General features: G+C 42.7%; 1 protein-coding gene across 2 annotated transcripts in view; it reads right to left on the bottom strand.

Moving 5' to 3' along the window:
• The window catches only part of RRAS2 (RAS related 2), a 45,909-nt gene that overhangs the window by 1,908 nt on the left and 17,368 nt on the right, over nt 1-26,633 (bottom strand). For both annotated transcript variants that reach the window (XM_055813912.1, XM_013298243.3), the window contains exons 2-5: nt 11,994-12,081; nt 11,161-11,263; nt 8,083-8,191; nt 38-156 (exon numbers count right to left, since the gene is read on the bottom strand). In XM_055813912.1, coding sequence (XP_055669887.1) covers nt 38-156; nt 8,083-8,191; nt 11,161-11,263; nt 11,994-12,081 — 419 coding nt within the window. The remainder of the gene's footprint in view (nt 1-37; nt 157-8,082; nt 8,192-11,160; nt 11,264-11,993; nt 12,082-26,633) is intronic.

Genomic DNA, 26,633 nt, shown 5'->3' with positions numbered 1-26,633 from the left:
TTAGGGGCATTAATTATCTGGTCTCAAGTGATCATACCTTATAACTCTGACAAGTTCATGAAAAGCTTGGTCTACATTCAATCTGATTTTTGCTGAGGCTTCCATGTACGTTACTTTTAGTTGCCGCGCTAGCTGCTGACCTTCCTCTTGCGTCACCTGTAACACACATCAGTCATTAAGTTCAAGGCTTCTGCAGGCATACTCCTATCAGCAGACACTGCACATACACGTTAAGGATGTATTTCCCTTCAAACAATAATGCTTATCTGGCCACAAAATAGCTTCCACACTGTCCACGTAATGCAACTGAGGAACAAATCCATGCAATGAATGTTTTCAAGTGCAAGTGAAGACTTAAAAGTTTCTGCAATTGACAGAGACTGGCCCTCTGAGGCATTTCCCTCACTGCAGCTGCCTTGTCTTTGCTTCAGCTCCACGTAACGCCACCAAGTTTTCCTTCACAGGCAGACAAGAGTCCCTCACTCTTCAAAGCAAGGGCTTCAGCCAACATCTGCTGGACTACTAACAAACCTGCGAATACTATTGCTAAGTTCACCTTCTCTCTCTCCCAACTAAGTCTAGAGAAAAAGAAAAAAAATAATCAGATGACTACTTTTAAAACAAGAACTTCTGAATCTTTAGAGGAGTCGTTAAAAAAACCTGCTTATGACACAGCACAATATTGATACAGCCAGTTATAAATATAGCTTAATTACAAAAGATCTAAAAAATCCGTGAGACCTTCAGACTATACAGAGATACTGAAGAAACCTTGTCTACCTCTTGACTCCTTGGGACAGAGGAAAGGGAGATGAAGAGGAAATAATGAGCGTCAGAAGAAGTTGCTATAAAGTTTAAGTGATGAAGCAGAAGGCAGGAAGCTAGCGGACCATTATAGGAAGGAGGAATAAGTCAGTCACAGGGCAAACCCAAAAGGAGATCACTGCGTATTTTTGGATGAAGTAGAAAGCAGCGAGGTCAGACAACAGAAGGCCACCCTGAGCTGCATCAGGCATGTGAGGCTTCAACAGAAAGGTCACCCACAGGGCCGGGGAGGAAAGGGCAGCTTTCAGCGATAAGAGGCAGTACACCAGCTCTTGCCAAGACAATGGCTTGTGGAAGAAGTGTCAAAGATTACACTGCTTTCACAGAGAGAAGTTAAACCACCACGTAGAGGACTGATGATGAGGACAAAGAGGAAAAGGACTTACTTCAAATTCAGTTTTGAAAAGGCACTCAGATATTCATTTACATTAAGCAGCTACAGAAATGGAAATAGATGGGAATAGAAAAGCAGCATCGGCAGAGTTCACCACAGTACAAGACACAGCAGCTGCACACACAGTTTGAGAGCCTTCACACACAGCACCTCAACACTTGATTCCTCTGACCTTAGCACCCCTGCTGGTATTGCCTTCATACACTTACTGCTGAATTGAGGGCTGCTCTCCCTAAACCCTCATGAAGCTCTACAAGGAGCCCCCAGCACCTTGTGCCATTAGCTGGAGTAACTCAGGATGCATCTGCTGATCTCACTCACAGAAATGCTGTATTTCAGTGTTTTTACCACCAGCTGAAGCAAAAACACACCCTCAAAACCAATCCAACCTCAAGATCAACTACTAGAGCCGTATTTTTAACTGCAGGGCACAAAGTGAGAATGACTGGGACCCTTCAATCCTCCACTGCTGTCTGAAATCTGACTGTTATTCAAAAGTTTTTGCTCCGCTAGTTACAACAAATCCAGTTACACCCTCCTCTCTAGCCCCATACATTGAAACATCCTTATTCCAATTCTTATTAAGGCTGCTCTCTGAGAAACATTCACAGCTGTTTTCTGGCACATCAATGACATTGCAGAATCCCCCAAAGTTTGTATCAGGGCTTCCAGAACCTTCTATGCATCTCTGCCTCACTTAAACAAAAGTATGTTAAAGCACAGATACGGCAGGTTCTGCAAAACCATTTTACTTTTCTTCATCCCTGCACAGTCTACTGTAGCCCCAGGAAGTGAGAGGCTAAAGCCTAATAAAAATAATTGGGAAGGAATGTACAGTCCTGAGGAGAAACTGAATCCAGTCTCTAAACACATGTGGTTACTACTTTCTTCATTATTGTATCTAAAGCACATTAGAGGTATAAAACAAAACTAACACTGTAATAAAGTCAGACTGCATTTCCACAATATTCTGCATTTTAAATGTTATAGATGCAACAGTGAAGTCCTTACTCCATTTAGTAGACCATCTGGAATTGTTTAATTCCAAAATAATCCTTTTGACAACATACTTGTAGGATTGACAAGTAGCTTGTGGTCAATTTTAGTGACCTCAACAAAGTCAGTTTAAAAAAGTATCTTTAGTTTGGGGCATACTACATAAGCATTTGCAGTGCCCAAGCCGTAAATTAGAGGCCAGAACATACCAGTCCCATTTTCAAAACTGAGGGAATTGTACCAAGCACAAACATAGAAGTGCTTGAAAACAAAAATATGAACATTTGTTTTTTTATTCTCCCTTTTCAAGTACGACAACCCTGTATCTGACAGGTTTTTCAGTAAGCACGATGGGAGAGCTTATTAAACATCACCAGCAAAATAAAACTAAATCCTTTTTCTTCAAAGAACACTGTATTATATTTTGACAGATGTAAAGACAACCACAGATTTTCTGGTAGTAAATGTGCACGTAGATACGTGTGTGTTGGTTCTGCAGTGAAAAATATCTTAGTTTTGGTAAGTTCAAGGCTGAATACGAATGGGAATCACTTACGGTGCTTATCCTTTCTTACAGGGTATTTTACCACTTGATTTTGGATATCATTCATTCACACTGTTCAGACATTTGGTAAAAGTTTCCCCAATTATAGATGATGTGAGCAAGTCAAACACAGGAAAGCTTATTCCCCCACTCCCCAACTTAACAATCTTCTCACTCAAACAGTTTCCACTTGAGTTCCTGCACAAGCATCCTGCGAACATGTCACACACACACACCCTTCACTATCGTATCTGAGAACTGTCAGAAATACATTAATTTCTGAAGTTTCTACTCTTTTCTCCACCTAAAGCAGCTTACAAGGCTGCCTAACGTAACACCACATCTTTATTTTGCCTGGACACTTAGGCAAGACTACTTGTGTCAGCAGGTAACGGTTAAGCGCTTCCTCAAATTTGCCAGGAACCCCTTTCTTCTTCCTTGTGGTCACCCTGCAGTGCTCCCTGCACAGAAACATTGCCCACGTCTGCCAAGGGCTCCACCACTCCTAAAGAGCTCATCTGTCTGTCATCCTGATTTCCTGCCTCACCAGCCCACTCACGAGTGTTGCTCGTTCACATTTACAGCAGCCACCGTAATGCTTTCCCGTAAGGGCAGCTCACTACCCACTAATTCTATTTTGTCTGCGTTCTCATATAAGAAGCCACTTTGGTACACACAAACCGTGGTTAGGAAGCACTGACACGTACTCAGATGGACCGACTTGCTGTATTCAAATGCTGCATCAGATAGGTGCCTGGTTGCTAGTTCTCTATAAAGCTCAAAATCAGACAAGCCACGGGAAGACCCGAAGGTACGGCCCACCTGTGATAACACTGGCACCACTGCATATGGCCATGAAATCTACCACCTCAAGAAATTATCGCACTTGTATGAATCTTAACTATCACAATAGTTAAGAAAAAGGGCAAAACAAAGCGTTAAATCTGCTTGGGCAGGCCACCACCCGGGTCCCTGTACCCACCCACCCCCTGGAATAAGCGACCTCAGCCCAAGCTAGCTGTGAAACAGTGACTCTGCAAAACCATCACATGAACTGCCTGCCTGCCAGCACCTGGGCTGACGCCAATCCCGGTCAAAGCGCAAGGCTGCTGGCCTGGCATCATCAGCTTTGCCCATCATCTGCCCATGCGTAAACTGGAGTTGCACGGAGCAATCTTGAAAACCTTGCTTTAAAGGCACGGATGATCTTAGCGCTTGGCCTCTCAGATGCAAAAGCAAAACCAAAGTTTCATGAAACCCAAGCCCTTTCCCATTGCAACCTGGATTTTCCTTGAAACCCTGCCATCTGGGGAATGATCAGACTTGACCCAGTTTAAGTTCGTAGTTACCTACAAAAAGTCATACATATCCTGCACTGACAAGTCTACTCCTCCATCACTAGTGGTTATTACTAAAACATCTGGTGCTCTACTGAACTGTCTTACTGTAGAAACACCCAGTGTTGAGTTGTACGGAATTAACTCACCTAAGAAAGATTGCTATGCTGCATTTACTTTAAGGAAAGAGCAATGAGACATGGTGTTTCAATTTTGGCTTCACAGTCACCAATCTGTGACTGCTTAGGGAATCTGGAAACACTGGTAACTTTATTCCTTCTCATGCAAGGATGTTCTAAAGATCAATGCTTGCTCATCCTCTAATAACTCATTTCTCTTTGTCAGCCTCACCTGTGGATATTGAGGACTTTGCCTCCCATACAACAAAGGGGACAAAATTACAAGCCGCCTGCTTAACTCCATTTGTCTACACAGTTACTACCCTAGCAAATCGCTACCTCAAACTTCCTTTCACCTCTCTCCTTCCAAAAACACCTGTGAGTTGACCTACAGCACATTACGGCCACCACTATTCTAGACTACACCTTTGGTGCGCCCCAACACCTCATCAGGACCACGCTATTGTTTGTGCGCCTCTGCTGTACAACTCAGTTCATGTATTTACTGAGAAACAGTCGCCACCACACAGGGATCATTAGTTACACATCATTTGCTTCCAACTTCACAGTATCAAGATAGTACTCAGTACTGTGTTCAACTACAAAACAGTTACTTGTGTAAAGGTGTGGCCAGACCCTTGAGACACCCAACACTTTCCTACACATTTAATTAACTCTTTCTGGACCCAGCGAGATTTGTGTGTTCGTTCTTAGTGTCGTTTGCTGATCAAAGTGCGCTAAATTAACTTCATGTCAGCCTCCCAGAGGTAGTGTGTGCTCTCTATTTTTTCACTGGTTTGCCTCCTGCCTTTCAGGAAAGGAAGGAAGATACCTAGTATAAGTAGGTTTTGCTCTAAAAAACTCATGCCAGCTACATGAACTTCTAAAAATGCTACTTAAATTCTGAAGCTGAAAAACATACATTTGTGATTAAACAAGACAGCTATGACAACTTCTTGTCAAACCGCCAGCTGAAGTGAGAGGACTGCAGCGTGACTCTAGCTTGGCTGACCAGGTTTTTTGGTGTTAACAAGTAGGGCCTGACACACCAGCAGACCGAAAATGCAAAAATGGCACTTCTCACATTTTTGCCCCAGAATTACAGCCTGGGGACACCCCACAGCTCCTTCCCACCCCAGCACGCCTAACCAAGGTGAGGGAGCACTCCTGCCTTTGCCATCGCAGCCGCCTGCGCAGCAAGCCTGTAGCCAGAGCAGGGTGACCCTGCTTCTCAGGCTGAAGTTTTCCCATACTTGGGAGACATGGTGGCAGGATTAATTCTGAGCCAGATCAGCAAGCTGGTCCACCTCACTGACTGGATGCCTGCATCGAAAGTTCACATGACAGAGCAGAAACAACCCCACCTATGCAGTGGAGACTGGGGCTGTGTTTAACATGCAGCTGATAACATCTAACTGCTTGCTGCTGCCAAAAGGCGAGGTCTCACTTTCTTCCCCCCACCCCAACTCCTCCCTGCTCTGCTCAGAGCCACAGTCCCACCCCTTCCCATGCTTCGGGCTCTGGCACTTGAATCTTTCTGCAAGCTGATTTAACTCACACAGGTCCCAGAAAGTTATTCCAGCTCGTCTGTTTTCCTCCCCGTCTAGAGAGATGATTCAACTCACAAAGAGCTTCAAGTGAGGGCTAGGGCCAGCAAAGGAAAAAGCAGGAATGTGAAGTCAAGAGGGAGGGGAGCCTCTCCCTTCTGGGGACCAATTACATCAGCTCAGCATCCCCAAGCCATTCCTTCAGCCTGACATAAGGCCAACTGAAACACACCATGTGAAAGGAATGGGGCAGGGAAGAGTTAAAAATACATAAGTAGCTGTTCCAGCAAACCCAAAGTGCTTTTTCAGCTACAGATGTCTAAGCCCCAGCTTATGATGGAAGTCCTACAAATCCATCAGTTTGCATGTAAATTGTGTGAGGGATAGTACCAAAAGTCATGCCTGTCAGCATCTAATCAATTATAGTAATTAAGATAGCCATAAAAAGCTACAGGAGTTTTTGGGGACATATGCTTTCTTGTGTTCAAATATAGGCAGCAGAACTGTGAAGTTAAGCAATTTGAAAACAGCTACTTTGAGCTTGAATGTGTCTGAGCCTGTTATCACCTGAAAAAGCAGCTAGGAATCAGGTAGGGAGGGACCAGCAGGAGAACAGGTGACTAGCACCTCTTTCTTCCTTTAAGGGAGAAAAATGCGGTAGAACAACACTAGGAGGTGGAAGACCAAGAACAAAGTTCTTAACTGTTCCTAGAAATGCATCTTCAGGATTACCAATGACATTTGCAGGTATCCTCCGAGACCTGGGGCTGACAGCAATTGTGTTATTTCCCTCCCAAAGCATCTGGCTGTTTGTCCTTCAGCAATTACCATCTGCAGAACAGTTCAGTTTCACCTACATGGTTTCCATGCCAACATTTGTGTATGAGATGAAGTACATTATGTTCCAGGACCTGCAGGGCTAAATTCGGGAATGGTAATAATGAAAGCACAATGGTAAGTGAAGAGTGGAAGTGTTTTGCTTCTGTCTCGGGGACAGGCTGACAGCTCTGTGCATGTGTCAGTACATGAAGTTACCTCCAATGAGTTTGTGAGCCAATTCTGTGAAAACTTCTTTCAAGACAGCATCTTTCAGCACAGGTTCTAATTTTGTCATGATCTTTCTACACAGGTTCTCGGGTAAAGATGTTGTGACAATCATGGGAGCATACTCACCGGGAACTTTTTTTTTAATATTCAAGGTTTTATGTAGTATTCAAGAAATTCAACAACGTACTAACCTACTGAAGTCTATAACATTTTGTGTTTTCAGTCTAGTTTTTTCTTGTTCTAGCCATTGGTTTTTTGACAGAGGGAAGACTTTATTTAGCAAAGCACAAAACCTATGTAAGCACTTGCAGACAGAAGTTAAGTCATGTCCTGGTACACAAATCTGAGAATAGCTTATTGTTTAAAGCTGTGTTTTGCTTGTGAAACTCTTAAAATAATTACAGAAATTTTAGTAATATTTAGTTTACTGTCAGACAAAAAAAAAAATCAATCATATTTGCTACCAAGCTTTAAGAGGCATCTTACTGTCTCAGGAGAAAATACTAAGCTTCCGAAATTAGTTGCTGAAGAAAAATACAAGTTTGATGCCTGTTCCTTTCCTGCTGCTATAGTAAGATAATTTTCATTTCAGCTCAAATCAGTTTGATTCATGAAAAATCAAAGGTGAATAGGGAAAACAAATTTAAGACCCCTCCTTAAATCATTCTAAACTAAGTGTTTTAAAGCTTTCTTAGAACTAAAGCAGAGGTTGAAATCTACTAGTTTCAAAACTTTTATTTTAACATCTATAAATACAACAGTAACTGTGCTGCTGTACTTCGAACTTTTAAAGTTTTAAGTCAGTTATGCAGAAGACTAGTGGTCAAATAGACAACAAATGGCTACTCATTTATACACAGCAGCAGGGAACGGTAAAAGCAAGAGCACTGAAGTCTCAGGATCGTTAGAGCTAGTGCTGGAATGCACTGTGCTTGGCACAGCGTGCTGTGGTGAGGAACAGAATGGAGGAACTGGACATGTTCATGCCTGAGTAATCAAGTCATGACAGAAAGCTCTCAGCTCTGTATGCGAATAGATTTGGTCTCAATGTAACCCCACTGAGTCAGACAGAAGATGTGCCATATGTGGAATGCCATCATGCTTCTAAGATTCTTCAAGGACAGAAACTTAGTGTAGTCCTGTTTCTTGCATTGGAATTACTTAGTATGGTATGTTATTCTTTTCATTTGTTTCTTGTTCCCAGTCTATTTTTGGGAAGAAAACCATTAAGTTTCTAGAAGAAGTGAGTAGTAACTAACAGCAAGTGAATTACCTGTCTTTGGTGGTCCAGATCTGCTTTATTACCAACTAGAATCATAGGAAACTCATCGCGATCTTTCACTCTTAGAATCTGTCGTTGAAACTTATAGATTTCTTCAAAACTGTAAAAGAGTAACAGTAGAGCATCAGTGTACTAATTCATAGATTCCCAGGTTCTGCAGAAGTTCATAAACAACGAGTCACCTATTTGGGCTTGCCCTGCCGTGCCACACAAGCGCAGACAGCTGCGGGCACCCCACCAGGGTCCACTAGCACAGCATGACCAGTTAGAGAATCATTCAACACAAACTAAAAAAATCCTCAAGTCACAGCATGAGCTATGCGCAGGACTTCAGGGGGGCTGCAGGGCGAGCAGAACACTTACTGTGTCTCAACCTAGAGGAACCTGGCTGCCAATGTGTTGCAGAGAATCAAGCGACCAGAGTCCATCCTACAAACACTAACTTTGGAGTTCAGCTCTAGCTAGAACATTTAAACTACAGCCTGGAGACCCTAGTGATCAATATTTCAGCTGGCAACCACCATGACTACTTCTAGGAATTTTGGGGGAAGCTGTAAAGCTGGAATATTTTACTTCTTGAAAAACAGAAAAATGGTAGGGCTAAGTGATCAGAATTCTTTCCAGTTACCAACTAAGTTAAACCAGGTACTGATGCTGCTCAAGCAGTAAGGAATATGGCAGCTGTGCTCCAGTGAAGGCAAGCAAAGCAGAAAGCTCCAAGGGCCACCTATTTGTCCTGGTTTCAGCTGGGATTGAGTTAATTTTCTTCTCAGTACCTAGTGCAGTGCTGTGTTTTGGATTTGGTGTAAGAACAATGCTAGTAGCACACTCAATGTTTTCAGTTGTTGCTGGGTGATGTTTATACTCAGTCAAGGACTTTTTGGTTTCTCAGGCCCTGCCAGCCAGAGGGCTGGAGGGGCATGGGAAGCTGGGAGGGGACACAGCCAAGACAGGTGACCCAAGCTAGTCAAAGAGGTATTCCATACCGTATGACAGCATGCTGAGCATATAAACTGGGGGGGGGAGGAGGAGGAAGGGGGGGACATCTGGCATTATGGCATTTGTCCTCCCAAGTAACCCCTGTGTGAGCAGCCCTGCTTCCCTGGGATGGCTGAACACCTGCCTGCTGTGGGTAGTAGGAAATTAATTCCTTGCTTTGCTTGTGTGTGCAGCGTTTGCTTTACCTATTTAATTGTTCTTATCTCAACCCTTAAGTTTTACATTCCTTTCCCATTCTCCTCCCCATCCCTCTGGGTGAGAGGGGAGTGAACAAGGGGCTGTGTGGTACTTAGTTACCAGCCAGGGTTAAACCACGACACTATTAAACAGTTAATTCTCGCCTAAACAAAGTCTTTTGGAGGAAAAAAAATAAAATCACTCCTTTCAAGTAAACACTGTTAAAGCTACACAAATCACTATACAAGGAGCTTCAGATGCTTGCAGACAATCATATATCCTTTGAAGCACAGACTTCCCAAGCACTATATTTCATTCCAGGCATATAGTCTGAAGCCATTTACACCTAGATCTGCAAACCAAAGTTTAAAAGCAAGATGACCATCAGTAAAAGTTGCATTTTGGAAAAAAAAAAAAAAAAAGATGTAGTCAGACATTACAATGCCAACCCACTTCATCTGTGTAAAGCAATCACAAGAAGAAAGGTGAATTGGAAGGAAGGTAAGCCATGACGTACAGCTGGACCTCCGTTGAGATACCCCGTTTTAATACTCTGCTCAGAGGCCTGTGCCAGCTAGAGGAAGAGAGCTGGAAGTTACCAATGAAGGCATCTAGGTTTCTTCTTGTTTCAGAATTAATTTCCTCCACAGAAGCAGGACAGACACTTCATTGACAGGCAAGTCAAGTCTTGAATCAAATGGCTATCAGAACAAAAATGAAAACTCTGCTCTTCAGAAGTCTTTGAAGGATTTCAGAGAGGAGAGCAATATGCAGTTTTAATGTGTCAAGACCTGCTTCAAATCAAGGCAGACCCTTAGCCAGAGGGGCTAACAAAAATTTAGGTTGGGTCCCCCCCCCCCCCCGACAAATCAAGGAGTTCACATGAATACTTCAAACCACCTACAGTCACCTATAGCAAAAATATTTACGTTAACACAAATTCTCAGTATGCCTTAAATCCAGACACAGATCTCTGACAGAAGTGCAAGAGTCTCTTCTGGACAGATGAATGCATACATTTAGCAGCATCTTAAGTGTTAAGGTACAAATCCAATGGAAACATGCTCAGGCTCCATAGAATATTGGTCTTAATTCTCATTATAGAGCAGTTAATAAGATCGGAAGTAATTTTAATTAGAGCCTAGACCGAATCTTTAAGGCAGGGGGGGAAACAGACAGGGTTTTTTTTTTACCATTTTATTGCTCTTCTGTTCCAAGTCGAAACAAGTGGAAGAACATATCCCTGAGCACTTCTTTACTACTACATATCTGAGAAGCTCCATGGAGCAAGACCACAGCCAAAATATTAACTGATTGTCTGTATACATGGCAGTTTCCTACTCTTACAATGATCACGAGCTACCTGACCAAGCTTGTGAGCTTCTAAAAAGATTGTTTGATCTCAACTCTGCGGTTGATCAGTTATGCAGGTTCCAGTCAATTCAGGGCGTACGCAGTGAGCACCGCCTGCAAAAAAGTATAGAGACATACCCTGAACTGGATACACCCGTCCAAAAATCCAGAGCCAGCTGCTTGACACCAACTAGCACACGGCAAGGGGGTATTTCTAAGAACCGATCAGACATCACAGCATGTTGCCCTTAGTTTAAGTTTCTGTCGCTTCCAGGGAGCTAGTATTCTGGACTGTAATGAAGTGCTTGAATACAGTTGTCATTTTTTGGTGTACGCTTTCAAGCCATCCACTGCAAGAGACAGGCGCTTTCAGTAAGTGATTGGTTTAACAAGGGTTTTCATTAGCACTGAAAGAGCGTCAAACCACAGAATCTAAGAGTGATTGCACACTTAACGTTCTTGTTTGAGACTACTTCAGTAAAGGATAAACAGCAATTTAAGATTAATTACAACTTGTTTCAGTAACTTTCCATCACTTACCTTCCTCTATCAGTGACTGAGAAAACAAGCAGAAAACCCTCCCCTGTCCTCATGTACTGTTCACGCATGGCTCCAAATTCTTCTTGTCCTGCTGTATCCAGAACTGAACATAAGCAAAACATTGATTAAGTACAGTTCATGTTCTTAGGAGTACAGACTGAGAAAAAAGAGAACCCTTCCTAACAGGATATTGTGAGAGCCCCACCTGTACATGGTAACTAAGCAGAAGTCACTTTTCACAGATACTACTGGATTTTTGCTAAGATTCCCAACGAGTTCTTAGACTGAAGAACTCAAGACCTACCAAACAAACTGAACAAAGTTTGGTGGACTTCTGCTACTTCACAACCAGCTGAAACAGCTGGAAAATGCTTAGGGAGACATAGGGATGGGGGTTGGGAGGGCCGCTGGTTTGTTCTTGAAGAAGTCACTTACAAGGGAGAACTGAAACTTTTAAAGCAAAGCATTTATATTGCACTTGGGAGAGGCAGCACGCAACAGCCAAGTGATGGGTTTTTCATTCCACCTTGTCACCCAGGTAGCTGCCAGGAGTTATCTAGATTCTCCCAGTTCTGTAGGCAACTTAGGCTTCCAGAATAATTCTTAAAAAAACATGCAATTCAGAACAACACACACATACATAAAGCATAAGCAGTTCAAATCCTGGGTATCTCATTAAAAAGACAAAGGTAGGTAGCTTTCATCAGTTGCACACTTCCATAAAAGCCACACGCTGCACCGTTGCTTACCCGCGTCACGTTTTGTGCACACAGATACAAACAGACACGAACAGCTACGGGCTGCCAGCACCCTGCTTCAGCCAGGCTACTCACTGTCCAAGCGCGCAGCTCTTTCATCTATCACACATTGCTTGGTGTAGGAGTCTTCAATCGTTGGATCATAATCCGTAACAAAATAGGACTGTGGAAAATAAAACAAGTTTGTGTAAGGCAAGCACGATGCAGGACACTCATCGAGCAAGATGCTAGAACCGTACACCTGACAGCTTAGGGAAGATGAGCAGGTTCTACCCGTGTACAACCACGTGCTACTTAATCCAAAAAGCAGGTAACTGCTTTCCTGTTCCTAGTAAATGCTTGTAAACTGTAGAAATTACTAGCCGAGCCACTGAGTTTACTGGAATTCCCCCAGAATTTCTAGCATTTTCTAGAGATTTCTGGTAACTCCTACGATTTCCCAGAAGGAATCCCTAGAAAACTTTTGGGTTCACTGATTTTTAAGGTCTCTAGTAACTTTAAGTTTCTCTGAATTTTGGGTAGGGATCAGAAGTTTCCAGGATTTCCTTCCCCACTCCCAGAGCCAGTAATTTTAGGAAGTGCCAGGATTTTCCCAGCTGTTGCTAGAATTCTTTAGCAGCTTTATAACAGTTTCTAGCTACGACTCCACACAGCACAAGTGGCACTTCATTTGAAAGTTGAATAGAACTTTAGTGGATCATCCTTGTTCCCAGGATTTCTCTCCTGGTTTTAATGACTTTAAGCACACACACCAGAAAGACAGCTACCTGAAAGTAGTACAAGCCACCAAACGCCTGGTGTCACCCACTGCTTAATAAGCACAAGGCTCCACCAGATCCTGCCAGTCTGCCACAACCCAAACTGCAGAGCAAAGCGCATCCTGGTACATCTTTCTAGAGACTCTGTGACCTGGTATCAAACTCCAGGCTAGCACTACTGCCTGCAGGCAACAAGCTCAGGTTTCCAACAGTGGATTTGTAGCTTGCATGCAGTCACAGCAAAGTTATCTTCACTCAAAGCTAAAGCACACTGGCACAACAAATGTGAACTCCTATCACATTCCTCCCCCTCCGTGCTCAACGGAGCAGGCACTCGGGATGTGTACTACCTTGACTGTTCAGAAACCAAGCACACGGGGCATGTACACACCCAGATGAATGCCACAGTAACGGAAGGAGTACCACCCGCGTATGTGAGTCAGTTCTGTAAGCCAGCAGAGAAACAGGAGTGCTTTAAAACTAAATATTGGCTCCTAGGAATCAAAAAGGGAGGAGTGCTGTTCTTGCATTAACAAGATATCACCAAAAATAGGGCGCATCTCCTTATTCATGTCAAAATTAATAGCTGTCACTGAAGCGTCTTTCTGATCACAGAAATTCAAAAATACCAAAAGACACCAATCTGTTCCTGCAAGCTTACCAAAGTCAAGTTAACAGATGGCATGGTTCGGAAAACAAACGAAAAAAAACCCCATGAACACTAGCCCACTAGAATTCTCCAGACACATCACTGTTGGTGCAGAATGCAGTTAACTCTGCTCTTGCAGGTACAGCCATATTAATATGGCTGTGTTTGTTCACGGCCAGTTTCAAGACGGAGCTGCCCAGGAGAGCTGGCTCAGTCCTTTGTCCTGCCTGCACCAGGTTTCTGGGTTAACAGCATGGACCTGGACTCCCCAGCAGAGCTCCTCGACCAGGCTGCAGCTGCCTTGCTGGGAGGAACACATCGCCAGTTTAACACACTTTACCAGCTGTGTATACTATATATAGCCTATGCTCATATACCATAACCTCACCATCATGCAACTGGCTGCAGGAAGAGCATGTGCAGGTTGCTGTTGATCTATTAATTTCGAGCTGGCACCATACTGAGAAACTGCTGACCCCTAGATCGGAGACACTGATCAGCTCTGCCTATCTCCTTTGCATTTTAAGTAGACATCAGTAAACTGTCCGCTCAGGATACACCTACACAGTAGTCTCAGTCATTCTGCATCAACAGCACCACTGTGTAACCAGCTGTCTAAAGGCAGCAGTAACTAAACAACCATGTTCCTCTGTGAGAAGGACAGAACCCTAGCTATCTCTCCCACCAGAGATTACTGCGGCACGTGAGCTGCTGTAATTCACTCCTTTCTCACAGTGTTTCAGAATGTAAGTCAAGTCGGACATTCCTGGTTAAGAAATGGTCTCCTCCCTCGTTCAGAACATTCATGCACGCTAAGCAACCAGCCCCCTCCAACCCTTTCCAAAACCCCACCCACACAGGACAGGAACCCAAACCAACCCACTCCCCCCAAAATTCAAACAAACCAACCGGCATGGGATCCTAAACACAGCAACAAACTTCCAAGTTTTCCAGCAGAAGAGTGCCTATTCGCAGGCAGCAGAACATCTCGCCACAGAGCAAGCCCCAAGATGATGCTATTCCAACTACAAGTTGTCCCTTTACCTTGCTTCTCTGAAGATTTAGAAGGAAAAAAACACTGGCTCCAAAACTGTCCTTGTTTTTTTCTTTTACTTGTATCCATGACTCAAGAAGTGCTATCCAGAAGCTTAAGAACAGACTTTGAGGCATGAATTAATAAACTATGAACTGGGTCCCAACTCTTCTGTGGTTTTTAACAGACTTTGAAAGATGGAAAAGAAATTCACTTAGATCAACATACAAGACTGTAAATAAAGCCATTTACAGAATCTGACTTTAGAGGGGACAATCACAAGGAATAGAATTTAGGTCCTATGTTTCATTAAGGAAACAAAGTGGTATTTATAAAGAACCATGAGGTGACTAAAACATGGTGTCACTACCAGTGTATCTAGAAATTCAGGACTCTGACTAGAAGGTAAAGCACACAGTTTGTCTGAAGTTACTCCCTATCCGTCTCCAGCTTCAACTCCCATTCCTCCATCCCACAGAATTCAGTTAGTCTGACCCTTTACATTGACAAAGCAGTAAAGTCAGTCAAGTTTTAAATAAAAGGGATAATTTGGAATCAATTTATTTCTCTCTCATGAATCAGTATTAGAAGACCACCTAAAGCAGCAGGTTTATCTCTAACAAGAGCAGTATTTTTCACTGACAGAGGTCAGAAAAAGAAAACCATAATAACCTCAGAGGAATTCTTCATTATTTTCCTCATTGTCTGTCCAAGGGCCAAGAACTGCAGCGTGTTCTGTCACCTCTAGGTCATTACTGTGATTCCCTCCACCCTTTCTGGTTTGTTTTTCCTTTGGTTTTGTGGTGTTGTTTTTTTTCTAAAAAGGAAACTACACACAAAGTGAGTGTGCCATACTACGTACAGAGATGGAACACTGTTCCTCCTGCAAAAAAGGGAACAGGACTAAGTTGGCCTGATCCAGCATCGGCTGCATCTCAGATTCAGAATGATGCCAGAGCTCCCCCATTTTACAAGTCTCTTACAAGCAGTTTCTTCCCTCCCATGGAGCTGTGCTGCCAAATCTGCTGTCACAGCCACCACAGGAGAGGTTCGCAAGGCAATGAGCACTGTGGTTTACCTCCAGGCACTGGACAAACTCACATGCCTGAAATAGCTGCTGTTTTGAAGGAGCCTTCCCAAATTGCACCAGGACTGTTTGCCAGAGGGAGCATGTCAGCCGCTGCTTGCAGGCCTCATTCAGTCAGGGTTCATTTACAAAAATTAGATGTAGCAGACCCAGTCTGCTACACAACGTGAGCAGAAACAGACCTTGCTGCTGCTGCTGCACAGTGTTTGAAGAATTAAGGGATGGCAGAGAATATCCTGAAGCACCCCGTGAGGCTGTACCTTTACTTCTAAATGCCAACCTGCCACAGTGGGCAGGTGCCTGCACACCCAGCAAGCCCAAGACCATACCCTGACCTCAATAACTTCGTAGAAGCCAAGGAAGAATTGCTTCAAAGATCAACAGGAGTGCAATCCCAGCAGATGCAAAGCCCTGCCAGCCTAGTGGGTTTAAACTGACACTGAGTCCAGACAAACCAGAGGAGCACGCCCTCCCCCCAGTGTTCAAATACCCAGGTCTTGCCTGCTGCTGTCTCCTTTACGAAAACTGTATGTGCAAGTCCCAACACTGAAAGGCAGTTGCCCTGCTGAACGACAAGAACACCAGAAAGCTACAGCAGGTGTCTCGGGTGCCAGCTGGCACACACCACACTGGAGCACTCTCTAGGGTGACCCATTACAACCAGGTTGTCACATGTGCTCTTCCAGGAGTTTCTATGGCAGATCGGGAAGAGCCAAGCCTCATTCAGCTGGCTCCACCACAGCTGGCCTCTGCCTGCAGGAAATAATTAGAAGAAACTAAATTTCATCTCTTAAGACAGTAACTTGAACACGTCCTTCTGTTACAACACTCCCTTAATCACTAGCAAAAATCAAGGCTTTCCACCCACCTCCTAGAAGGGAAACAAGAAGCCGAGCCCAGTAGTCTCATCAACCATCCAATTTAATATTATGCAACAAGTTTTCTAGGTTTCCTCTTTCTAAGAGTGCTGAGGCAATCAAGTCCAGAGATGGGAAAGCCTGCCAAGGACACAAGCTGTTTTGCAGAGGAAAACAAAAACAAACAAAAAAACCCACCTCATCCCCACTTATCTATATCACTGGCAGCTGGGCAACCCACCACCAAAATCCCTTCCTATAGGCACGCTTGTAATCTGGAAACTTATTTCAAACACAGCCTCCTGACCTTCACAGGAGCGTCTACTTGCAGTGCTCGGGAACAATGACACAACTATACCAAGTATTGCTCTAGCAGCCTTAGATATTACCTACTATTTAAGGTAATAGTAATCCCTAAATCATTGTTTCAATCACTCAAGTCTTCTGGCAAGGGGAACATGTGAAAACCTCCTTTCAGTTTATCATCTTCCCCCTCTGTTATGCTGCCTTTAATATACATAAGGGAATTCCTTCATTAGCTGGGCTTGCTTACAAGCTCAAGAGTCCCGCTCCATATATTAATAAAAATAACTATGGAAATAGAGATCTTACACTGAAAAACTGAGAACCCCAGTGCAGTTTCACAGCTCTCATGCAGTTTTTCTTATTTACTCTTTGGAAGGTCACCAACGTCTGCAAGCTGGAAAGCCACTGGATTGCTTTCCTTTGCATCAACATTTAACTTTTAATGTGAGAGAAAAGTCCGAAACTATCAACAGGGAGCTGCTACACGCTGCAGCCCAGAGGCTGGTTGCAAAACATGCTTCCTTTTATCTTACACAAAGTTTGAAGGACATGCAACAAAACGCAGCCCAGCACAGTGAAAGCGCACCACTACGAGTAAGTTAAAGGAGTGGTACATGCCAAAATATATATTCATTCTCGCTTTGTCTATAATCTCCATTTGTATTTACTAAATACACTTAATGTTTCAAAGAGCCACTAGTTGCCTATTTAAATTTTTTCCACATTTAAATTTTCAGTTTCAACCCAGTGAAGGGAAGGAAATAGAAGGGTTTCCACCCTCCAGCTGGAGTTACAGACCAGCTCCAGATTTAAATACCATCTACAATTTCAGCATTGCAAATAGCCCAAAAATCCTTCCTAGCTCGAATTTTTAAGTTAGAACTTAAAACAAACACGTTGGTAGATGCTACACACCAAAGCTTCAGCTTTAGACTTGAGTACATTCCCAAATACCTGAAATACATGATCCCAAGACACCTCTCCTAGGCTTTAAGCACTCCTTAACAGAGTATTTCTTTTGGCAGTTTCTTCTTAGACTACCTCTAACACCATCATTTCTTTTCCTCATTTCATCTCCACTTCAAGAACATCAGTCTGTTCCTGTCCCACTCAGCAGATGCAAAGTCCAATTCACGATCTGTGGTGGCACATCTTCATCATGGGTATAGAACGAACAACAGTACCTGCTACAGCCCCATCATGCACCACAGTGAACAGATCAGAAACGCTTAACCCAGAAAAAGATGGAAACCTGACCAAGTTCTCTCTTGCAAACAGCTTTCTTCATGTTTCTGGCATTTGTTCCAAGTCACAAAGTCAGTGCAGTCCTGGTCTTACAACAGTGTAGTGCCCTGGCCAGTTAGTAGGACTGCAAGTGGACACCTTTCTGTTTGAGGTATTTGGCTACACTGTAAAAGCTTTCTCAGACCAGGAATTCAGACCTAAACTGCTGACTGCAGACATCTGTTCTTAACTTTCACTGTGTCCCCACCCATGGAAATCTTACAGCCTCTGCCTTCAGCTCTTGTGCAAGAGCGACACAGCAGTCAAGTCCATAGTAAGGTGACCGCAGGGTCACACCATGCCCTCCCCTCCAGGCTGCAGGAGGGCAGAGATCCCTTCAAGGAGTTTTCATCTACGTTCCCATCCCTGTCCCTAGGGGAGCACAAACAGGTTCGATGTCACCAAGACATGTTCCTGGAGGATGGGTGGCAGTAACCTGCCACCTGACTCAAGCACTACGGCTGGCTCTGGTCCAGAGCTAACTCACCGAGCAGAACTGGTAAGCTAGCAAAGCAGCTGCTAGAACCTCAGCACCCGAAAAGGTTACCTGAAGAACCTCCTTTCACAAGACAAAGGAGGCTCCTCAAATCACTTTCGAAAGATTTGAGCTGGCTGGCTAGAAAACAAGGAAAACTTGCAGGAAAAAACCTGAACTGACTTCTGGAAGCAAACGTAAACCCAGGCTGCATTCCAGGATAAAGGAACAGACACAGCAAAACATACAAATTTAGTATTTTGCAGAGCCTCACGCACTCAGGTCACAGAAGAGATAGACAAAAAAAGCGCACACCACTGATCTCAGAGTCTTTGACAAGCTTGTTACTTACCATATACCTCCCCAAGCACAGGTGGCTCAGTAGGACCTGGCTTTTCCAGGCAGGTCTAACGGGGAGAACAGGAGATGGATGCTGATGGGGTTGCCAAGAGGGTGTGCCACCTCTGCAAAGGGCTCAGGCACCCCACGGAACAGCACCAGCAAGGCTGCAGGGGCTACCCACAGCAAACCCACCACCACTGTCAATAGCAGTGCTTGAGATAGCACTGGGCATGCTTTGCTGATGTAAACAGGCACACTTTGTAGAAGAAGGAATTTGGTGTTGAACACCAGGGATAGCAGGGGCCCAAAGGTCTAGAATTATGCTAATAAACACTAGACTGCAGAGATAACAAATAAAACACTGGACCATGCTACAGAAGGCCAGGTGTATCCTCCTCCAGTTATCCCATATTCATACAGATCTTTAAGAGCTACTTTCTTTTAATTACTCAAACAGTAAGAGCGTCTGTTCCTTTCTTCCAAAAACTATAAATTAAAAGATAAGTCAGTGCTTGTAAGTAATCCATGATACTTCCCTCGATTTACACTACTTCCCGCTGTACTAGTGTATACTGCCAGCACTGTTATGGCTATCCAGGGAAAGAGATGTCATTTGTAACCACAATTACTGCAATTATCTAATGATGAGAAACACTTGATAATTTTATGAACAGTGAAAACTGATACACAAAGAGAGAAGAGGATTAAACTGAAGAAAGCTATAGTAAAGGAAAGATGATGTAAGCCATATACAAGTGAAACCTTTTGGAAATACACAAGTTGAAAAAGTTCTTTTCATTTCAGGGGGGACTCCATTGCTCCCTACAACTCCCTGACAGGAGGCTGCAGGCAGGTGGGGGTCGGTCTCTTCTCCCAGATAAGAAGCAACAGGACAAGAGGGAACAGCCTCAAGCTATGCCGGGGAGGTTTAGATTGGATATTAGGAAAAATTTCCTCACCGAAAGGGCAGTCAAGCATTGGAACAGGCTGCCCAGGGAAGTGGCGGAATCACTGTCCCTGGAGGTGTTTAAAATTAAACACGTAGCTGTGGTGCTTGGGGACATGGTTTAGTGATGGACGTGGCACCCCTGGGTTAACGGTTGGACTTTATGATCTCAAAGGTCTTTTCAAGCTAAATGATTCTGTGATGCTATCATTTATTCCTGAAGAACTAGCATTACATGTATTACATAATACTGATATTTATGGTTAAGTACATACTTAATGTTTCTGTTAAAGAAGAAAATTATAACAAAGATTGCAAAGTTCTTGAATAACTGATGGTAGCCTCAGAGTACATCCATAAGATTACCTCCCAACACATGATTTGAAAACAAGAGATACAAATCTTAAATTCTGAATAAGATATAGTAGGATACAAAAATAAACATCTGACTTGGTTAAGTACAGGTAAGTCTTCCCCTTAACTTGTTTATGCAATGCAAGGACTGTCAAGACCTTGTGCTTTGTCTGGAAACACTAAACAAAGCATGAGTCAGTCTTATTATACATACAGCCACATACCCTTCTCTCTCCATTCCCTGCCCTTCCATATACACTGATAACTGAACGAGCACATCAGAAAAACTATTAAGAAATCTGTGTTCAGTGTATGGGCACTATTTATCGCACATAGCCAAACATAACATGGCTCTTTTCTTTACAGGCTTTGTTGCAGTCACTACCCAAAGTATCTAAAAACAAAACTAACTTTGCTTCCCTCCCATTGGGAAATGTGAGTTAGGATGCGGGGAGTGAGGGGAGAAAGGATATAAAGAGCAAAGCACCTTCAACCTGAAAACTAATCCACAGATCTTAATTCTGTCCACATGCTTTTAATTTTCTTATTTCCTAAATGAACAGCTGAACTTCATATCTATAAACCACTTGTTTCCACTGATGCTTCTCTAGATAGCCATATGCTAGGCAATTCCACAGATCTCATCCATAGTTCAGCAGGAGTGACTCGTGTTAGGGATTTCAGAGCCACATTAGTTCTGCAGCATCAACCTATGCTGCAGGTCACCCAGTGGACTAGGACTCAGGAAGATGAAAGCCTGAAATCAAACTGACTTTTATGCTCTGAAAGGAAACATCCGTCAGCTCTTTGCACCTTTCAACACTCCTAAAAACCAGCCTGCTAGTTTTTGGCCCTCCACTACCTCCTGCTTATAATAAAGCAGCTTTACCTTCTCCAAACCTACCTGCACTGCAGCAACACAGGAAAGAATCTCCCTTTTCTCCCTCAAATCTGGCATGCAAGGCACAACTTGCAAAACAGCTTGGGCTTACAGGTAGACATCTGGAGAGGTTTTAACTGCTAAACAGATAATTACAAGATTCTGCAGAAGAAAACCCAGAACAACCACATAGGCATCCACCTACAGACAGCAGACTTGCATGGGGGAAAGAAGAGTCTTCGAAAGGTAAATAAGGCAGCCCCTCAGTGCATGTTCAAATCGGAGGTTTAAAGAATAACAGTTAACAACTACTTGATTATAAAATTACATGCCTTTTTGCCAACACCCTGCCCCGCTTAAACATACTGTTCGGGTAACTCATTAGTGCAGCCTCAACACTTGGGCTTGATGATCTTAAAGGTCTTTTTCCAACCGAAAGGATTCTACAATTCTAATTATTGACAGAGTGGGTACTGGTTACATGCACGTAACATGAATACTGATGAGAGTGGGGTTTTTAAAATACATATGAACATCTTTTTAAATACTATGTAACTATGTTCCTTAATAAAAAGGTTGATACTTTTAAAACAGCTTTCACCTTTTAAACTCAAACTGGATCTGCACTGTGCTTACATCTCCTTTCAGTTACTGGCTTTGCAGCTCTCCACACTGTACATCAACTCAGTATTAGCAGCTCACCAGCCTGGGAACATTCACCTCTAATTTATAATTCTCAAATGTCTCAAAAAATCAAACCACACCAGACACCAAGTACACTCAGAGAGACCTGTTTTAAGCAATACATGCATTAAACTTTGGCCTCTGGAATAATTCCTGGTGATCCAGTTTTCATTATTCAAGATCAGAGAACGTACACTTTCACTGTCTGTTAAGACTTCTTTGTAATGCCTTGAATTAATGCCTTTTAATGCCAGTAAGCACCTACTAAATTCTTTGAAGGTGGCTGTGCAATTTCTCAAGTTGAAACATGTCTGACTGTAAAGTGTACTCTATACTGCAAGCAGAGCGAGTCTTTATTTCATTTAATTTTGGTTTTGCTTCACAGTAAATATATGCAAGAACTATGAACACAACAAGTACTTAATCTTCCTGATCTTGGCCACTTGCAATTCAAGGAATGTTTTAAAATATTTTCTGCATACTATCTTTTCATCCGTAACAATTTATCAGGTTCAGGCAGTTTTCAACACAGCAGCTCGCACAAGCTCTTCAGGACGAACTCAGGTTTTATTTTCTCAAAAATCCCATGACAGCTTTTAGAAAGTACCCATCTCATTTTAGGATGTGTATAATCAGATAATAGGCAACATAACTGTAAGTGAAAAGAAAGCAAGGTTACTCAAATCTCTGGTGGGGCAGAAGTTACTGGAATAAGTTTGCATACACATTAAATCACTACAACACCTCAAGATAAACTGTGTGACACAAGAGCTTTGGATTTACACATGTAAGTACAGTAACGGAGTAAGACTTACAATCAATTTAAATAGGTTTAAGTTACTGAAGTGAAGAGCTATCTAAAACAGTCAGCAACAGACTTCAGGTTAGAGGCTAGGAAGAGACCCATGTTCAGGGCATTCACAGTCTAAGAAAGAAGCCACTTCCCAACTCCTTGAGGAATGTACTGGATGAACTGAAATGCATATTGGAAGAGTTAATTCCATGGCAGAAAACCTCTTGATGAGAGTGTAGGTATTCACATCAAATCAGAACCTTTAAACTAGGCTCAAGTTGTAAACAAATTACTTGTTGATTGGACTTTTCAGACTGCCTTGCCTAGGTTACAGACACTTGGACCTATACAGTTACATTAATGCGGTAAAACGTATTTCTAGCCCAGATAAACCAGTAAAAGTTTCACTTCAGCAACTGTAGTGCATTTTAGTAATGTTAACTCCTGCGTCCCATTTTAAGTACCTGAAAACGTTCGAGCCCTGGGCCTGCACAGCAAGCCAGGGCAAGCAATCTCTGAAGTTAATACTTCCTACTTTCAGGGTAAGAAGGGTAAGATCCATCTTAGGTAGTAAGAGCCTTTTCCTGCCTTCACTCATTACATCTCAGCTCTCCACAAAGCCACGGGCTAATGTCAGTTGTGCAGCTTTGCGATACCTTGGAAGCAAACGTGGGCTTGGACCACAGTTACTCAAAAAGAGCCAGGTAGGAAGCCTGAGAACGGCAAGTTCTCCGCATTCTTCCTCTTAAAGCGTGTTTAACATGAGATACAGCCAGGTTAACTAGTCCATTAAATCCAGAGCCTACAGTTTTCTAGGATGATTCAAGTTAGGACTAAATATTTGCAGGGTAGTATTTCACAATATAACTGAACTACATTCGCAATTTCCTGCTAGTGGAAGAAGGAGGTTTTGTCATCGCTACTCCTGACCTTCAACCATGGTTCCCCTGTTGCCTACACCACAATCAGTAGACCAGACAGTTCAAACTGCCAGCTAAAAACTTTTAAAAACCCAACGTTAAATACTAACCAACTGCAAACCACCTTTAAATGTCCAGACACTTCAGGAAAGCTCACAGCATGCCACTAAGCCATGTCTCTTCCCCCAGCTCTAATTATACATATATATATGTATACATATTTTAAGCTTGCGTATTTATATAAGTGCTAAACCAGGACTGAACCAAGACAGTGAAAGCTTCTTGAAGTTTTTATCATACCACTTGTTCTGTTAGAAAAGAAAGAGACACAGAATCATTAGGACATAGGTAATTACAAGCTGAGATTACTCTTTCAGAGCCAGTAACACAACTCATTTATACTGTGAGATCATTGTTGTTATAGATAGCAATACACTAGTTCCTGTCCTATAATTTTTTCCTATTACCACAGTTAATCCCATGGAATTTTTGAACACCAGCTTGGACAATATCCAGCATGAAAACATTCAGCTTCCTTAGCCAAGTCTGGAGCACTTTATTTTTCAAAGATTTATTGACTGATCATTAGAAGCTAATTATTTAGGAAAAAGCTATAAAATAGCACTTGTATCTAATAAGAACTATTGTGTCAGAAGATAAGCACAGTTCTAATAGCTTTATTTACGCAAATTATGTATTTATTCAACTCCAACCTTTTGGCCTGAGACTAGACTGTCTAGACTCATTTTGCAGACTACAAACAATTACTATAATCTTTTAAGTTTTGAAAGTGCCATAACCAGAAGTGCCAAGAATACTGAAATGGCAGCCGTGTTACTTAACCATCTATTTTCATTAGGAAGGTTAATTACTAGCAGTCTTCCTCCAAAATCTTTGCCCAAGTAAAATATACAAATATACAGTTTGAGACATGAAAATTTTAAATGCTAATGAAAGCACTGGTTACCTACCTACAAACTAAAGGACTACCTGAAAGTGTGTGAATCATTCAGGAGTGTCAACATATGAAGCTGCAGCACAACACAACTGTACTGGTCAGCGAGTGTTTTTTCCATGCGATCTATACTTTCAGATTTGGTAGCTCCAGGCAGGGCTAGTAGACAAGCTCCCACAGGACCAAGAACAGAGCACCTACGTGCCAGTCACTCTTGAGTCCAGCAATAAGCTCCATAACCTTAACGTCCCCTCTGCAAAGAAATTTTTCAAGAGATTGACATTTCAGCATCAGATTTTTAACTCTGGTACATCAAAGGAGAAATACTCATAACCTTAAGTTTGGGATTTAGAGCCAAAAAACAGAAAGCTTTTTTGACTTGTCTCTAACCTAAGGCATCAGGTTAATCCACCTAATTGTGAGAGTGAGAAGGAGGGAAGGGGATCTCTTCCAAGGTAGGGCAGGCTGTGTAAGCCTTTTCAGTGTGTTCAGATCTTCCTGGCACACAAGCAGTCCTTTTGTTTTCTTTGATCACGCACAGCATTCGACAGATCAGATTCTGACAGAGGGGAAGAGGAAAAAAAAAAAAAAAAAAGACTGGACTTTGTCATTGTCAACCAAACAGCACAGCAATGTGCTAAGTTACACTGCCCTTGAAGCAAGACAGAGAAATCCTACCCCATCGCAGCAGAGAGATACCAATGCAGATTTTAGTGATGCAGGCTGACCTGAAATCATGAGTGATGAGGCATGATGCTCATTGAAAAACACAAATATTTTAAATAGAGGCTAGTCTCACAAATGCAGACACCGCTGCCTCATAAGTAGTGGTTCAACTTAATACCACTTTTTTCAAAAACTCCAGGTTTCTGTAAGAACAAGAGATTAGAAATCCAACATACAGAGTTCAAGGAACCTGCAGCATGGACTTGTGCAACTGAAACAAAGCTTCAGCTGGACAAACCACTTTGAAAGAGGCAATACTGAGTATTTTCTACCATGGATACCAGCAGAGTACAATGCTTTTCTTTCCAGCCTAATCAGTGCTTGCAGAGAAGTTTAAGACACGTCCTTGAAGAGTATCTTCATAGTCTCTCTTACTACCACCAGCAGCAGATTTAAGGATCAAAGGTTATTCCTCCTTCACATCTGACAACACTGTAATTCAGACTGGTTTTCTCATCAAGTGCTAAGTTGCACTACAGTGCGTGAGGACTGTTTACAATAGGAAATGCAACGTTTCTGACCTTTCAGAAGCAAAGCCACATATACCGGGACTTTTACATGGGGAGACAGACAGCTGAAGTTCCTAGAAGAAATACAGGAGGTAACACAGAAAATTTTATCCTAAACAGAAATAAAAACAACAACACAACCCAAACTACCACTCTTACAAATTACTATTTCATGTTTTGTGTCACTGTCTCATCAAGTCAACCCAAACATACTGTCCTGCAGTAGCTCCAAGCCTCTATGTTTTATTTCTTTTTGAGGTCTGTTCCAATGCCTGTGTTACACTTACATCCACACCTCAGTGGCTCAAAGTTGATCAGAATCACTGAATTCACTTTTAAATCAGCAAATTTGCAGACTAACACCTGAAGTTTACATCCAGCCTAACACTTCCTGTGCACCTGACTTGCAATCTATCCTTGCTTGTGCTTGGTTCAAGAGTATCAAACTGGGCAGCACCTATTTACCCAAATTGTTTTCACAGTGCACCCAAAGTCACATCAGCATCAGAATCACACAACAAGCAAGGGGGAGATGCCTTCCTGGCACAGGGTGCACAGAGGGCCCACTCCTTTGTTCCACCAAGCGAGCAGCTGCACACAGGCACACCCCACCAGCGCTGCAGTCGTGGACCTGAATCATTCGCAACAGGAACATTTACTAGGGAGGCTGACAGAAGCAAGTTCCTGGGTGGCGTTATCCTCCCAGTTAAGGAAGGCTTTAAAAGCACAATATGACCGATAATTGTCACAACTTACCTATGGGGAAATGTGTACAGACTCCAATTCCAGGAACCAGAAACGGAGTGGTTTTATAGTTGCTAATCCTGACATGTGAGCAAGATTTCATAGTACAGTACTGGTTACAAGTGCTGTCTTGCTAAAGTTAGATTGGTGGCTGATGTACAGGGACAACGTAGAGATCCTAAAGCCCCAATAAGCACAACTCAAATGCTCTTAAGTAGTTCCATAATTTTCAGCCTCAGCAACTTTAGATTTTAAAGGTAAAAGAGTAACAGTCAAATGGAAGCATGCTTATGTTTTCAAATTTTATTTAAAATGCTTTTGCCTTCAGTATTCAGTCTACGTATTTAAGCAAGCATCAATTTCCATCTAAAAAAAACATTTACCAGCAAAACATTTGCTTGTACTAAAACCTA

This window comes from Falco peregrinus, chromosome 9 (assembly GCF_023634155.1).
Source record: "Falco peregrinus isolate bFalPer1 chromosome 9, bFalPer1.pri, whole genome shotgun sequence".
NCBI classification, from domain to species: Eukaryota; Metazoa; Chordata; class Aves; order Falconiformes; family Falconidae; genus Falco; species Falco peregrinus.
The sequence above is the reverse complement of the archived record's forward strand: the minus strand, read 5'-3'. Positions and strand labels throughout refer to the sequence as shown.